The following is a 15725-nucleotide window of genomic DNA, read 5'->3' as shown; positions in this document are numbered from 1 at the left end:
TTCTAATCACTGGCACTTTTACCCCCAGACAGGGCGAGCCATTGTGAAAAGTTGTTGTTTCATAACCTCTAAACGCAGACAAGATGGTGAATAGAGGTTTACTGGGTGGATAAAGTAGGACTACTGAATGGGACTCCCTGTCATCTGAGCCTTGTCTCTAATCCTGAACCTAGCTTGGGGTAAAGCATCCAGGACCATCAGAATAAGTATTTCTATTTTATTGAAATGAGCCCCTGTACAGTTGTAATTACCTTGCCAACTAGCATCATTTGGGGTTCCACCAAAGTTTGATATCAGGAGCCAATGTTTTGCTGGGTGCTGAGTCCTGTACACAAGACTGAGGCTGAATAAAGTGGACCTAAATGCTTATGGAGCTCACCTTGTGAGGGCAAGTAGTGGAGAAAAGGTAAGGAGGAAGAGCTCAAGGAAGTAAGACTTAATAGGAAGAGGAGGGAAGACCAATCTGAGACTCTGCTGACTGGGCATGGCCTCTTAATTGGTCCCAAATTGCAATGGACCTAAGGAAGTTGGTACAATCCGGTGTGGTCTGGTTATACCGTCTCAGTGATGGAATTGCAAAGTCATGTTGGTTGAAACATCATTCTATAGGGCACAACTCTGTGTTTTTCGGACTTGTAATGTCTCCTTGCTAAAGCCAGGACTAGTAAGTTTTGTACAATTGGCAAGCAAACAACAAACCGAGCTCCGAATCATCCTTGGGAGAAATGCCCCAATGTTGGCCCTGCATAGAGAGCCTAGTGACACCACAAAGCTACTACCAACAAGGCCACCACCGCGGGAAGATCAGAGTAGTGTTAGGTCAGGGAGGAAACCATCTCTCATGGGGCCACCAAAATGGAGAAAACATGCCAGATGTCTTCTTCCTAGTCTGATGAATTATTTTTGCTATCTAGTTTCTCTGCTGCTGGAGGAGTAAATTCACTGGCAAAATACAAATATAACAAAATTAAAATCACACAATTAAAAAAATAAACACGACAAATGTTCTTGTCCTCTAGACTTCCGTGTTCTTGGATAAGCCCTGCTGTCTCTGAACTGGAAACTTTTAAAAATGCAAAATCCCTTTTCTCTTCCTTTGCCCCTCTGAAATATCTCCCGTATAGACAGAGACTGGGTCTCTGGAGTGGTGCTCTTCGTTGTGAAGAATATGGAGAATGGACAAATCCCTGTTTCTTTTTTGAGGTGTAGGTGTGTGTTTGAGTGTTTTGAGTGTTCAAATATGTGTATATGTTTAGGTGTGTGTTCAAGCATGTGTATGTGTGTTTAAGTCTGTGTGTGTGTGTGTGTGTGTGTGTGTGTGTGTGTGTGTGTGTCAGAGGCAGCCAGATCCCTGGACCTCTCAGCCTGTTTAAAGCCAGCCCTGTGGGTCAGGAAATGTCCCAGCACACACCAGCCCTGCGGTGGCCCAGTGCTGGGTGGAATTCAGCTCCGGGTAAAGATATGTTACAAATTAAATGTTGCAGGCGGTATGTAAAGCTGCAATAAATAGAAACGGAGTTACATCAAGGATTGAATTAAACCTTCAGTTTCAACTCGGCAGCTGTAATTAAAACTTAGCCCGTAGCAAATCATTCACTGGAGATTAAAGTAGTGTGGGGGAAGCCCAGAATGGGGCTCACCTTGCTTGCTCCAATTTATACGTCTGAGTTACCCAAAGCTAACAGCCCTGCCCCTGAATCCAGCTCCCAATTAAAAACACAGTTTGAAAAAGCTTTAGGAGACCTGAGGGGCCCCTTTTACAGAAGCCTCTCCCCTTCCCCCCTGCCTCAATCTATGAACAAATTAAAAGCTATTACCTGCTCCCCTGTTGCTCCTCCAGGCTGACACTGTGTTTTCATTAATACATCATTAGAGTAATGACATTGTGCTGGGGCTGGACTCAAAACACCAGGCTGGGACAAAACCATGAGGTCCCCAGGCCTTGCCGCTTCCACTGTTTTGGGGAGAAATGTAAACTTGTGATTGTACTCTGAATCACACATCTTTGCCACTTATATTTCCTATCCACAGGTGGGGTGTTTAGGAGCTTGTTGGTTTTGGTTTGTTTGTTTCTTACTTTTAGATGATAAATGCTGATGTCCCACTAACTCTTTGAGAGGGCCCCCATTTCCACTGACCTAAAACCCAGAAGTCCTTGATTGAAAGACATCACTTTGTATACAGCCCATCTAAAAACCCATAAACTGACCTTTCTTTTCTAGACCATTAATTGTTACCTCATAGACAATAACGGCTTCATCCTGGTGTCTGAAGACTATACGCAGGTAAGTGTACAAGCCACAAATTCCTTCAGAAGCTGTCTGGGCTGAGGGAAGCTAATAGCAATATTAACTCGCCCAGACAATCATCTATCTGTGTTTAAGAGGTAAATGACAGATGAAAAAGCCTGTTCCCATCCCCCCAAGAATAGGACTAACTTGATTTTCACAGGGCCCCAAAGGATTTTTTACCTCTGAGTAAGGAGGGTCTGCTCTCAATCCCATTAAAAGTTCAATTTATAGAAAGAACTCTGTGCCACAGGGTTGTCTCTGCCGCAGAAAGGGCTATTTAACTCAGGATGGATGCTCCTTAAAGCATGTGGGCCACTTTGAAGGAAAATGTCCTCATGACGTGTTATCTCCTTAGGGAAGAGGGGGGTGGGAATGACACAAAGCTCTCCAGGACACTTGACTCTGCCTTTTCTGTTTTTTTAACCTGATAACCAAGTCCCAGGATTAACTCCAGCACTCAGCATTCAGGGACATGGGCTGAGAGAGATAAGAAATGCTCTAGGACTGATTGGGCTGCTGGTGCCAGGTAGGGGAAAGAGGAGCAAGGGGCTGTAACAGTGGTAGACAGAAGGAGATGAGCACCAATATCTTGGGTGCATTTTTTTTAAACTTAAAATGACAGTTGTAATCAGAAGAGTTGTCAGTGATAAAGAGACAGAAGCCAAAGTGGACATTTTGGAATGTCAGACTCTTCTTGCATTTAGACAGAAGGTTAAATCAGTGTGTCGAAAGTGATAAGAGAAGAGCAGGGTGAAGCACTCTTTATGTGATGGACAGAACCAGTCTGAGAGATAGAAGGTGCGTTCTAATCTGAGCCTGACCACAAATTAGCAGCTTGACTCTGGTGAAGTCATTACCTTTATGTGGACCTCACTGACTCCATCTGTACAATGGGGATAATAGTAGCATTTACCTCACAAGGTTACTGTGAGGATCCAATGACATATTACTAAAGCTCTGTATAGATATTAGCTATGATGGTGGCAACGATATTGAGAATCATAACAGTCAAAACAGAAGTTCCTATCTCACTTTCTAGAAATGTTTTTATCGTACTTTGAGATTACCAAAGTGATTTGCATTTGCTATGTCTTTTGAAGCCTGAAAACAATGTAGTTTAGACAGGGGTGGGGACCCTATGGCCATCGAGGCCACTATTTGTATTCAGTCAAAGGGCCGCCCTTGAGGACCTAGAGGGCCATATGTAGCCTTGAGGCCAAAGGTTTTCCACCCCTGGTAGCAGGTCTGCTAAATTGTATAATCCTCATTTTACAAATGAGAAAAGTGAGGTTTGGAGAAATAAAATGAATTGCCCAGGGTCTTATGACAGAAAGTGCTATAAGTAGGATTCGAACCCAATTCTAATAACTGTAATTCTATCATTCAATTTTGTTATCCTGAAAAAAGTGGCTGCTTAGACTAAAACATATTGGAATGAAGAGAAATGGTTCCTCTTTATTCTCCCCTCACCTTTCATATTTAGCTGTGTTCTACCAGCAATGTCTATGAACAGTTTAGAGGCTGTGACAATCTTGCTGCTCTTCCTTCCTTCTTTTGTTTCTGAGTTTTATGTTTTCATTTTCCTCTTGGCTGCTGCCTTCATCAGGGCCTGTTCTCTTTCCAGAATCCTTTCTGCCAAGCCAAACAACCTGTTGGATTGTGATACCATTTATTCTCTTTTTCCCCACAAAACCATCATATTCCTTTGTGGTGATCTCTTGATTTGTTAACCCCCCCCCCAAAGAAACCAATTAAATAAATGATTTTGGGGTAATGAAATGTCCCCACAAACACAATCTAATAATTTGCTTCTTCTTCGTGGGCACTGCCTCCCTAGGTGATAGCCTTGGCTACCTGCAATTCACGTAGCACCCTGAGTTTTCCCAAGTGCAGTGCAAGTCCAAAGGTGACTTAAATCTCCATCTCTTTTTCAGGATTTCTTAGGAAGGAGGGTGACTTAGCTGAATCTCTCTGGCCACAAGGGAAAGTCAAAAAACATCTTAAGACATCCAAAAGATCCAAAATTTGACTAGAAGCTGCTTTTGCCTCTCAGTCTGTATCATTTCACCGACAGAGAGGGCGATCGACCTTGAAATATCTGTAAAAAGGCTAGAAGAGGGAAGACTAAATTTGTGTCATACGTGGAAAATATGAAACTTCACCAAGGAAATACCCAAATGGCTGGTGCTGATATCCAAACGATCAAGTTGTGGAAGCTGTGTATAGGCTGTCCACCCCATCCTACCCCTCAAGTCCTCCCTGCCCCAAGGCACACACACACCATACCCAAGCCTTCGGTGCTCAATTCACTTGCTTGATCTTCTGCTTGAATAGGACTGAAACAGGACGTGATAACTCCGCCTGTCTTTTGAGCCTGGACTTGTTTGAGGCTGTCTGACTTCCTGTGCCCCAATTAGGATAATTCTTCTTCATTTAACAACTGGTTCCATTGAAATTCGTGTACTTATGCACATGAAATACCAATGTCCTCCTGGCTTCTCGCAGGCTACACACACCCACATATTTTGGAAAAGCTCCCAAGTTTCCCTCAAGTAAAAAGGCAATACTCACTATTCAGACAGAGGAATGCTTTTTTTAAGGGGTTTTTTTAGGGTATTTTTTTTTTTCTGGCGAGGTCTGTAAGCATTTCTGCCTGAAAACTCCCAGGTGCATAGTTGAGGTCAACTCAGTTACTTGTAATGGAATTGGGGTTTAGTTAATACAAAACCCATGGAATTTATGTAATTTAGGAATATAATGCATTTTGCCCCCCATAAATCCTCAGAATTTTTATTTTTCACCTTCTTCAGCTTCTTGTGTCTTTCACAGACCATGTCTCTGTTAGCACTCAGAAGGTGAGAGAAATGACAAATCTTGTAGAAGGCAGAAAGCTTCTTGCATGCCTTATACCTGGACAATCACATCTCTTAGCTGTACCCCTCCCCCCACTGAAAAGAGTCCTGAATTGCAGTTTTAAATTTTTATTGGAAAGCTGAGTTTAAAAAAAAAAAACATGCGCATGTTCATAAATTTGCCAAATCTCCACCTGGCCTGTTATGCAGACCTACAAACATATTGTCTCCGTGGTGGGAAGTAAATGCTAAGTCTTGTATTATCAGGGGTGTTAAGGTTCTTCACTTAAATCAGGCCGGATTGGATGATTGCCATCAGCAAGGCTGTATTGTTTCCTTGAGAGGCCTATCCTTCTTTGCCTCCATCTTAAGCACAGAAATACAGAGCAGACTGCTCACCAAAAAGTGACTCGGAGAAAGAACTCATTCTAAAGGGAGGCAATTCATAGAGCTGATGATCTGGATGGTTACAGGTCATCCAGGAATTATAAACAATTCATTTTATTATGTAGAGGAAGCCCTTTCCATAATGTATTTTTACCTTTATGGAGTGCTACGTTACTCACACGGGAGAATACCTTCCTTCATATGGGTCTCCTCTGCAAGGTAGTGGCCGCCAGTTTTACAATTCCAGCCTCAGTCCTGCACAAGGCAGCCCTTCCCTATCTATTGTGCAAGCTTTCACACTGGCTTATGTGCTGTCATAACTTAGGACTGGTAAGATGTTTTTTGCGTTTTTGTAATGTTACAGTAGCCCTGAACGACCTCATTTTTTTTTCTTTTGGGCAGAGCCACACTTATTCTTTCCTCATACCCTGATAGAGCCTATGTTTGTTTTGCAATGCCCCTTGGTACAGCAGTTATCTGTGCTTTTCCTCATGTCTTCTTTCTTGCAGACTGGAAACTTTTTTGGTGAGGTCGAAGGAGCTGTGATGAACAAATTGTTAACAATGGGCTCCTTTAAGAGGTAAGGCTTTTACGGGGCCCTGTGCCCCCCGAAAAAAAGTTTGCCTAAATAAAATAAAACCAACTGAGGTCACATAAAACAAGCCCAGGCCTGACCCCTTTGGCTGGCTTGCCTGGTGTGCATATTCCAACCAGAGGGCCTTCATGTAACCCGATGCCTCTCGCCTGAGTGCCGGGAGTCTTGGAACCTCAGCCCACAATGAGCTTCCTGTTAGCCGAGCAGTTTATTGGAGGCTGATATTGAAGTCGGGGTCTGCAAGGTGATGCCCATTACATCAATTTGAAGCAAGTCACTGGAGAGAACCAGGAAACGTTTTCGCTGGGAGAAAGGAAGAGATTTTTTTTTTTCTCAAGATGACATTAAGGGAAAAAAAAAGGTAAGGGTCCAAATGACCAAACTCAAAGGGAAAAGTTGGGGGCATGTTGAATAATTTTTTTAAAATCAATTGGCCCTCCTTTTGTAACTCAGCAAATAGTATGCGCAAACATTTTACCTGATTCAGACAAAGTAGAAACTCTAGGCAAAATGAAGTCTATTTAAGTCTAATTTCAGCTATGGCTGATACCACACAAATGCAATGAGTACTCGCATTGGCCACCAGTTAATTACATATTGGCCTTTCCTCCCAGTGTGTCACTTCTCTATCCCATCAGAAGCTAGGCCAAGCTCCCATTAACTCTGAAGGTCATGGGAAAACTAAACACCCAAATAATCCATTACTTTGTAACATCTCACTTCCATCTCATCCCCCTCCTTTCATTCTACCTCCCAAGAAGAATGGCAACCTTTGAAATGGTGTTTTAATAGAAATAACTGATGTAGTTAAATACATAATAGGAGGAAATATAATGATAGACCTCAAGCTCAAATGGGAGAGCTCCAGCCTGCTGGTTGCCAACAAGTGGTGGTTCTCCATCTTATTACTACCCTGGAGTCAGGCAGCATCATTAAAGATAGGCAGTGCAATTAATTCTTTCTAATGCCATGGAAGCTGGAAAGCCATCGTCGGAGATCAGCTGAGCCATGCCCAAAGAGTCACAATGTAAATATGATGATCCAGTTACCCCCCCTCACTCCCCAAAATAATTACAGTGACATGTGAAGAGGATTAGATTTTCAGTTAAGGGATCTGGGTTTGAAACCTGATTGCAGAACTCATATGTCACCTACTGCCATCTCTTGGCCTCAGTTTCCTCATCTATAAAAGGTGGGGGATGGTCTCTAAGGTTCTTTTTGGTTCTAAATCTATGATGTTATAATAAGCATGAAGGGTTTCCAAATCCCACAACATTTTAGGAAATGGTCTTCTAAGTCCCTTATAGTTCTAATTTGCTGATCCTATGATGGCTTGTTAAATGGAAAAAAATAACTGCTTATATTAAAAATGGATTATGATGCGTTGTCACTTTTTTTGTTTGTTTGTTGATTTTAAATACTGACTAAACTTCTTACCACTATATCACATGGTAGGGATTCTTCTTTGGTATGTATTGGTCTACATGGTCCCTGAAGCCGTTCTAACCGAAATTCTATAGTTCTGTTAATAAATGGAAGTGGATAAAGGAACAGATATCCACAGATTCTATGAGCATTTCCTAAGTGATTTTAGCCAAAGTAAATAAATAACCAAAATGAGAAAACCAGAAAAGACTGAAACCTGCCTTTGATAACAAAACCATGATTTCCTTGTCAGGCTTAGGACATGGAAGTCAAGGGCAAAATTGGCTTAAACCATTAGATTTGTCCTCCTTGGTAACAGAGGGCAAGAGCAGAAATAATGAGTGAAAGTTGCAAAAAGGTCAATTTAGGATAGATGTCTGGGAAAACTTCAAAACAGAGGTGCCCAAAGTGGAATGCTGATAATGATGGTGAGGAGGAGAACATTGAAGATGATGATGATGCTGATAACCAAGATTTCTATAGTGCTTACTGTGTTCCAGTTACTGTGTAAAGTTCTTTATGAACATAATTTCATTTGATCCTCACAACAATCCTGGGAGGTAGGTGCTATTATTATCCCTATCTTACAGATAAGAAATCTAAAGCAAACAGATTGAGTGAGTAGGCCAGCATTACACAGCTGGTAATCAAGAACTCAGGTTCTCTTGACTCCAAACCCAGCCCTTTTCCATCAGGCCACCTAGCTGGAGTGACATGCCTCAAGATGTGTTGGGCTCCTTCTCCCTTCGAACAGAGGCTGGAAGAACTCTTGTCAAGTATATTAAAGTGGGGATTCCTTTGAGTACAGATTGGAATAGATGATGACTTTTGGGTCCCCTTTCAACTTTCAAACTGCGTGATCCTTTTCTTTCAGGGCTCTGTCTCTTCTCTGCTTTCTCCATATTGGAAGGCAGTATAGATAACTGAAGGTATCTCTGCAATTATTTCTCAGGCCATGGATAATTTTAGTCTCCCTTGAAATTCAAAGATAGAATGTAGAGAGGGATAGTGTGGACTTTGAAGTTAGGGAGATCTAGGTTCAGATTCTGCCTCTGAAACTTTCTACCTGTGTATCTGTAGAAAAGCTATTTAATATTTCTGGGTCTCAGGCAACTCCCTACAAATTCACTCCTAAGTTTTAGACTCTGGTGATTTAGGACAACATCCTCAACCTGAGGGCATGGGAGATCTCTCAGGTATCTTTTACGTTAGACTGAACTGTCATCCATTTGGTTTTCAAGGATCCCATTGGATAGACATTTTATTCAGACCACTTCTATGTTTTTGAAGTGCTGAAAGGCTAGCATAGGATTTAGTTGGGACCTATGCTTTTATTGGTGAGGGGAACTTTTTGGTGAGCAAAATCTTTCTCTCCATGGAGGTCAACAGCTTTGCTGAAATTCATAAAAGACTTGTCCAGAGCATGAAAAGGTTAAATAAATTGCCTGAAGTGGTTCTTCAAATCATGTCTTTCAGGCTTCTAGGTCAGGTTGTTTCTCCATTCCACCACAGTGATAATAATAATGACCAATATAAAAACTGATACTTATATAACATTTTAAACATATTAAAGCACTTTTCCTACACAAAACTGTATGGGAGGTGCTTTGGTTGTAGTGATACCCATTTTACAAATTTGGAAACTGAGATCCAGGGAGGTTAAGACCCAGAATCACAAAGCTAGGAAATGTTTGAAGTGGAATTTGAATCCAATCCTCCCTCTAAGTTCATTGTATTCCTGAGGCTATGTGGTCTCCATCCATGTTGGTTAAACGGTTGTACGGTTTTCATTGGTGGAGCCTAGACCAAGAAAAAAGCACAGTGTAGATTTCATTAATTTACCTGTATTTAGCCTAATAGAATTGAATTCAGACAGAAGCCTGCCACCCTAACACAGTATTCCTGGACATTTTTCTTCCTTTTATGAGTTTTCTGGTCCCCTGGGGTGCTGGGGTGGGGGTGGGGGTTATCTGTGGCTTTCACTCATCCACCCAAAAGCATCTGTATGTTTCCCCCCACCCCCACCCCCACCCTCCAGGCTCTCAGAAGTACTTTGGCAGAGGGATAGGCTTTCAGCAATGGCATCAAAGATAAATGCAAATTTATTCATTATTAATTAAATTTGCATTCAAAATCATGTAAAACTAGTTAATGAGCCTACATTGGTAAACTACTGTTCATAATTGGATAATAGCATCCTGGTGCTAATACATGCAAGGGAAAAGTGAAAAATCCCATAAAATCACTCACAGTTTTCCAAATCTCTGTAGATCTGAACACAAGTTTTCACATTCAGGTTTAGTCAAGAAAACAAGCATTTCTTAAGGCCTTACTGTTATCAAGCATTGAGAATTAAAAGAAAGGTAAAAACAGCCCTGGACCTCCAGGAGCTCATGATCATTAGGTCATTAGATATCAGATGCCAATATACAAACAACTACATACAAACATATTATGTGCAGGATAAATGGGAGATAACCTCAAAGGGAAGGTGTTAACATTAAGTGGGCTCAGGAAATGAAGTGGTAATTTAACTTGTACTTGAAGAAAGCTAGGAATTCAGGAGGCAGAGATCAGCTGGGAGATCATCCCAGGCATAGAGAAGCACCAGAAAACAATGTCTTGAGTTGAGAGATGGAGGGTCAAGTGGAAAGAATGGCAAGGAGGCAGTGTCCCTGGACCAAAGAGTAAATGGTAAGGAGGAAGATCTAAGAAGCCTGGAAACAGAGGAAGAGACCATGCTAGGAAGGGGTTCACAAGCCAAATAGAGTATAACTCGATTTGATCCTGGAGGAAATAAAGAATCATGGAGTGTTCCCCAGGCTGCTTTAGGTCTCCTGTGAATAGCAACAATGTCTGTATTTCTCAACTTCCTGATGTTCTCCTAAAGCCTTGATGTGAATTGAATAGAATTCACCTCAAATACACTTGATTACTGTATATCCATGATGATTTGGTCAGATTTCTTAATTTGTCCTGAGGGAGACATTGAGTTTCTGAGTGTAAGCCAGGATAGATGAAAAAGTTGGAAAAAGAAGGAAGAGGAGGAGGAAGAAGAGGAAGAAGAAGAGGAGGAGGAGGAAGAAGAAGCAATTGAAGAAGAAAAGGAAGAAGAAGGAGAAGAAGAAGAAGAAGAAGAAGAAGAAGAAGAAGAAGAAGAAGAAGAAGAAGAAGAAGAAGAAGAAGAAGAAAAAGAAGAAGAAGAAGAAGAAGAAGGAGGAGGAGGAGGAGGAGGAGGAGGAGCAGGAGCAGGAGGAGGAGGAGGAGGAGCAGGAGGAGGAGGAGGAGGAGGAAGAGGAGGAGATGATGACAACTTCAAAAAGAGAGGGGATATACCTTGGGAAATGTTTTTTTTTTAATATATGAAAGTAGAAAATGAATCTTCAAAAGAACACAGGACCAAAACCTGAGTAGATATTAAAATTTAATTCTTAATGAAACCCTCCCTGCCTGGAACAGGCAGGTTTCCACAAAGAAATTTTAACAACAGTCACACAGCTAGCAGAGATGTGTTGAGAATACAAGATCTTGCTTTCTTTACTTTTGCTTACAACTGAGCATCTGACTCAGTTATAGGAAACAAAGCTTTGTCAGCTCTCCTTATAAGTGTCCTTGATAGCTGTGATATTGACCCTTAGTCTTCTGATTACATATCTCAAGAGACTGAGGATCATGAAAGGTGTTCCCCACTGTCATGGAATTTGACCTAATAACATCCCCGGAAACGGACGTGTGATTCCCTAATGATGATAAGATTGTGCTTAAGGCATCGAACCCTACAACTTGAACAGCAACTCAGTGACATCCTTGACCACTCCAAAGACATAGCCCTGATGAATCACAAAGTTGACAAAAAATGGGAAAATAAATATCAATTAGGCTAATATATTTTTGGATACACATGCCATAGGATTATTCCCCTGGTATGTCTATGTAGGATAAGCCACCACAGATGGGGAATGAACTGGGCTCAGAATGGAAAAGAAGAGGATAGATTTCATATGCAAAATTGCCCAGGGACTTCAATGATCCCAAAAGCCTCCTTGACATTGTCTGGGGATTTGTTTTGGTCTGTACATGTCCATCAATGTAGGGATCTCCTTGTGACAAAACTCCTTCTGACAATAGAGATCTTTAACACTTCTGCAACTAACGATCTCAGATAGTTGTCTGGGAGGTAGCTAGGTGGTGCAGTGAGTAGAGCAGTGGCCCTGGAATCAGGAGGACCTGAGTTAAAATTCGGCCTCAGAAATTTGACATACTAACCATGTGACCTTGGGCAAGTCACTTAACCCCAATTGCCCTGCCTTCCCCCCTCCAAAAAAAAAAAAGATAGTTGTCCAGGTCACTGAAGCAGAAAAGGAATCCAGGTGATCTTGACTCCAGGGATAATTTCTGTCTTCTATAACCTCTGCCCACTAACTCTCACGAGAGAGAGAGAGAGAGAGAGAGAGAGAGAGAGAGAGAGAGAGAGAGAACCATTTTCTCTAATTCTAGGGGCTGACAGATTTCACCACTTGACTGCCCAGGGGTCCATCTCACACACACACACACACACACACACACACACACACACACCGTATTGAAGAAGCTTTGATTTAGGGGAAGACAACTACATTTGTGTTTGGTCAATTCCACAATCATGGAAGATTGGCAGAACACTGAAAACAAGTGTGCAAAATGAGGAGGACATGGGTGGGTTTTGACCTGTCCAATGGAGAGATCCCCACCTAGGTCAGTTCCTGGATCTCTTCTAAAGAGGAGGCAGAATCACAGCAGTCTCCTGAGAATTCATCTTCAGTAAGTTTCCTCCCTGAGCCTAGGGTTTCTCATCTGTAAATTAAGTATACTGACAGTCAAACATGTCACCTCCCCAAATTTCTGGGAGAAAATTGCTTTTTTAAGCCTAAATCATTGTTGTGTTTGTCCTTCATTTTCAAAGACCATGATATCAGGAAAATGATGACATGAATTGCAGTAGACTTTGATTTGAATGAGGGAGGGCTGGGCAAGGTCACCAGCCTTACTTTCTCCTCCAGAGCTATCTGGGTTCAGTGGCCAGATGTTCATCGGGACAAATGGAGATGGCCCAGGATGCACTGGGAGACCCTGGCTAGACCTCTTCAAGAAGTAAGTCAAGGGATGGCTCCTTTAATTAAAAAAAAATTAAACTGGGAAGGAAAGACCCTCAGGGTTGCTGGTGAAAAGAAAAACAGTTATTACTGACATTTGCTCAGAGCCAGTAGGGCCTAAAATATAGACATAAGTGGGGCATGGCCAGTGACCTGCTGTAGTCCAATCTATGAGCTCCAGCCCTCCCTCGCTCAAATCAAAGTCAACTGCAACTCATGCCTAAATCGTTATCTGAATGTGAATGACCACTCTTGTTGGTGGTGCTGTCATTATGATTATTGTCATTTGTAGTTGTCTCATAGAAAGCACTTAAGTTTTTTTCATTCATTTTTCATTTATTCATTCCCTCATTCAGTTGTGTATCTAATTACACTTTAGGATCAAATGTCCCATGTTATGGAAACCTGGGCTCCAGCTTTCTGAGAACCTGGCTGTCTTACCCCTTATTTGAATGGGCTTTGAACCACCTTCCCTCCCTTGGCATGTCTGCATTTCTGTTTCTCATTGTGGAATCAAAGACCTATAACTAGAAGGAAGCTTGAGGTCACCTAGTCAAGCCTGTCCCTTCACAGAGGACCAGGACTGGGTGCTAGGTAGTGGAGCAAGTGCTGCCTACTTATGTGGGATTGGTCCAATCCAGAGATGACCCCTCAAAAACTCATTGAGTCTTTGGCTCAGTATGCCTATGACAATTCCAAGTGATTCACCAAAGATCACACAGTTTCTAAATTTCAGAGGTACCATCACTTGTGGCTTTCACCTGTCCAAGACTATTCTTCTCCAGGTGCCCACAGACCTGAGCAATCTGCTTTGGCATTGACCAATTACCTTGGTTTGTTTGGTGGAGTTCCCCCTTCTCTCTCCCTTTCCCCCCTAACTTTTCTATCTGAATCTTGTCAGGTTTCTAAAAGTTGTCACTTTCAGATTGAATGTTTTTGAAAACATGAATTCTAAATGCAGTTAAGGATTAGGATCTCCCTCCTCCTATTATCTTCCCTGGCCTCCCCCAGAGGAAACAAACATCCCTGTTTTTCTGTCAGGAGACTTGCATTTCAAATCTCTATCCATTACATTTTATTTTAGAGAAATGCTCTGGAAATAGTGTCAAGAGGGTGTTAACGGAAAAGTCTGTTTTGTTTGGACAGCTTTCTTCCTTTAATGCTGAACTTTCCACCCATTTTTAATACTTAGCCACTCATTTACTGATTGTAATAGCCTTCTTGGCTTCCTATTGGCCTGATAATTTCCCTAGAAATACACATTGTCGAACAGTAATGCTTAGAGGAACAAGAAGGCAGGTTGATTTGAACATATGTTTTACCTGAGCCAGGTCCTCTGGCATGGAGGGGTTTATGAGTTACAGACAGACCTCTCCTCAAGTAAAGCAGACGGCCCCAAATTCAAATTTACTCAAACTTTTCATAAATAGCTAGCTATTTCTCTTTCAGGTAGAGTATAGTAATGTATTTTATTCACGTGTGTAGTCCAGGGGTGGGGAATCTGTGGCCTTAAGGCCCCATGTGACCCTCTAAGTACTTAAATGTGACCCTTTAACTGAATCCAAAGGGGTCACATTTTCGGACCAAGTGGGCCACATGTGGCCTCAAGGCCAATAGTTTCCTACCCCTGGACCCAATGCCAGTGCCCTAACTCTGGCTATATGGAGTTGGTTCAATCAAGGGTGAACCCCAAAAAGTGAAAGGTGTTTGGTTTAATATGCCTATGATAATAGTTGACTCCGAGAGAAACTTCAAATTATCCTGGTTTGAATCTAGATAGATGTAAATAAAAGAGTTTTCTAAAGCCATATAAGTACTCAAAGTAATGCTTCATCTGTTGAGTATAGGAAAGCATTTATATGAGATCATAGAATATTGAGCAAGGAAGGATCAATACAGCATCTTATCTGATCACCCCAGTTTTAAGATTAAAAAACTTAGACTCAAGGAAGGAATGGGGTCAGCCTAATATCACACAACTAGAAAGTAGCAAACCCAGAATTTGAACTCAGGTCCTCTGATTCCAGACTCTGTTTTTGTTTGTCCCCACCCCCAAAAAATAACATCATATTTCCAAATTCCCAATTTGTATATGCCCATTCCATTTTTCTCAGTCTTTCTTACCTCCATTCCTAGTCTCCCTAACTTCTTTTATATCCCAGCCCTCTAGTTCACTTTCCCTGCCTTTCTCCTCTTTCTTCTCTACTTCCTTCCTTCTCCAATCTCTTTCTTTCTGGATCCCTTACCCTCTGTTTTAGGCACTTCTTTCTTCTTGTCCTGCATTACCACCTCCCTTCCCTGGCCCTACCTTGTCTTCTATCTGCTACAGAGGCTTTTGTGTTCAGCGGTACTGACTGGGGGGAGCCTGTTTATGCTGCTTCAAAATGAAGTCAAGTACTTGAGTTGTCCATTGTAGATAAGGATTAGAGAAACTGGAAACATCAAACCTTCTGCTGCTTCCCCAGCATTCAATTCCCTTGAGTCAAGTGCATTGACATTAAGCAAATCCTCAAACCAAAACACCACTGTTTGTGGGTTTCTTTTTCCTTAAAATGGGTTAAAAATCAAGTGTGTTTGTGTGTTCAAATATATAATGACCATTGCAACAGGGGCTTGGTGCAGTATGGGCTTCCAAAAGATGAACAGTCTCTGCAAGGTGACTTTCTCTATCTCCCACAAGCCTTTTTATAAAGACACACCCTCCTATTCCCCCAAAGAGGGCCTCTGTGGGCTTTGACTCACAAAGAGTCACTAGATGCTTTGGGTGAGTGCCCAGAGCAGGCTGCTCTTCCTTGGGATGGGCAGTTCTCAGACATCAGATCCATCAGTAAGCAGGAATTCATTGAAAGGCTACTGGGCTTAAGCTTCCTGGAGGATACAGGATAAGACACGGTGTCTGCCCTCCAGAAATGCACAGTGAAGGTGGAGAGGCCTGCGAAACAATTAAAAAACAATGCAGATAATAGATTAAGTATATAATTGAGGTTTAACCTCAATGACTAACTACAGATGGAATGACTGACTCTTGTGCACGAGGGATCAG

General features: G+C 41.9%; 1 protein-coding gene across 1 annotated transcript in view; it reads left to right on the top strand.

The window, feature by feature from the left end:
• Positions 1–15725, top strand: part of CACNA2D3 (calcium voltage-gated channel auxiliary subunit alpha2delta 3) — a 748342-nt gene that overhangs the window by 665782 nt on the left and 66835 nt on the right. The window contains exons 28-29 of the mRNA XM_036739688.1: positions 2223–2285; positions 6040–6110. Of these exons, the coding sequence (XP_036595583.1) occupies positions 2223–2285; positions 6040–6110 (134 nt within the window). The remainder of the gene's footprint in view (positions 1–2222; positions 2286–6039; positions 6111–15725) is intronic.

This window comes from Trichosurus vulpecula, chromosome 9, assembly GCF_011100635.1.
Source record: "Trichosurus vulpecula isolate mTriVul1 chromosome 9, mTriVul1.pri, whole genome shotgun sequence".
In the NCBI taxonomy this organism is placed as follows: Eukaryota; Metazoa; Chordata; class Mammalia; order Diprotodontia; family Phalangeridae; genus Trichosurus; species Trichosurus vulpecula.
The sequence above is the reverse complement of the archived record's forward strand: the minus strand, read 5'-3'. Positions and strand labels throughout refer to the sequence as shown.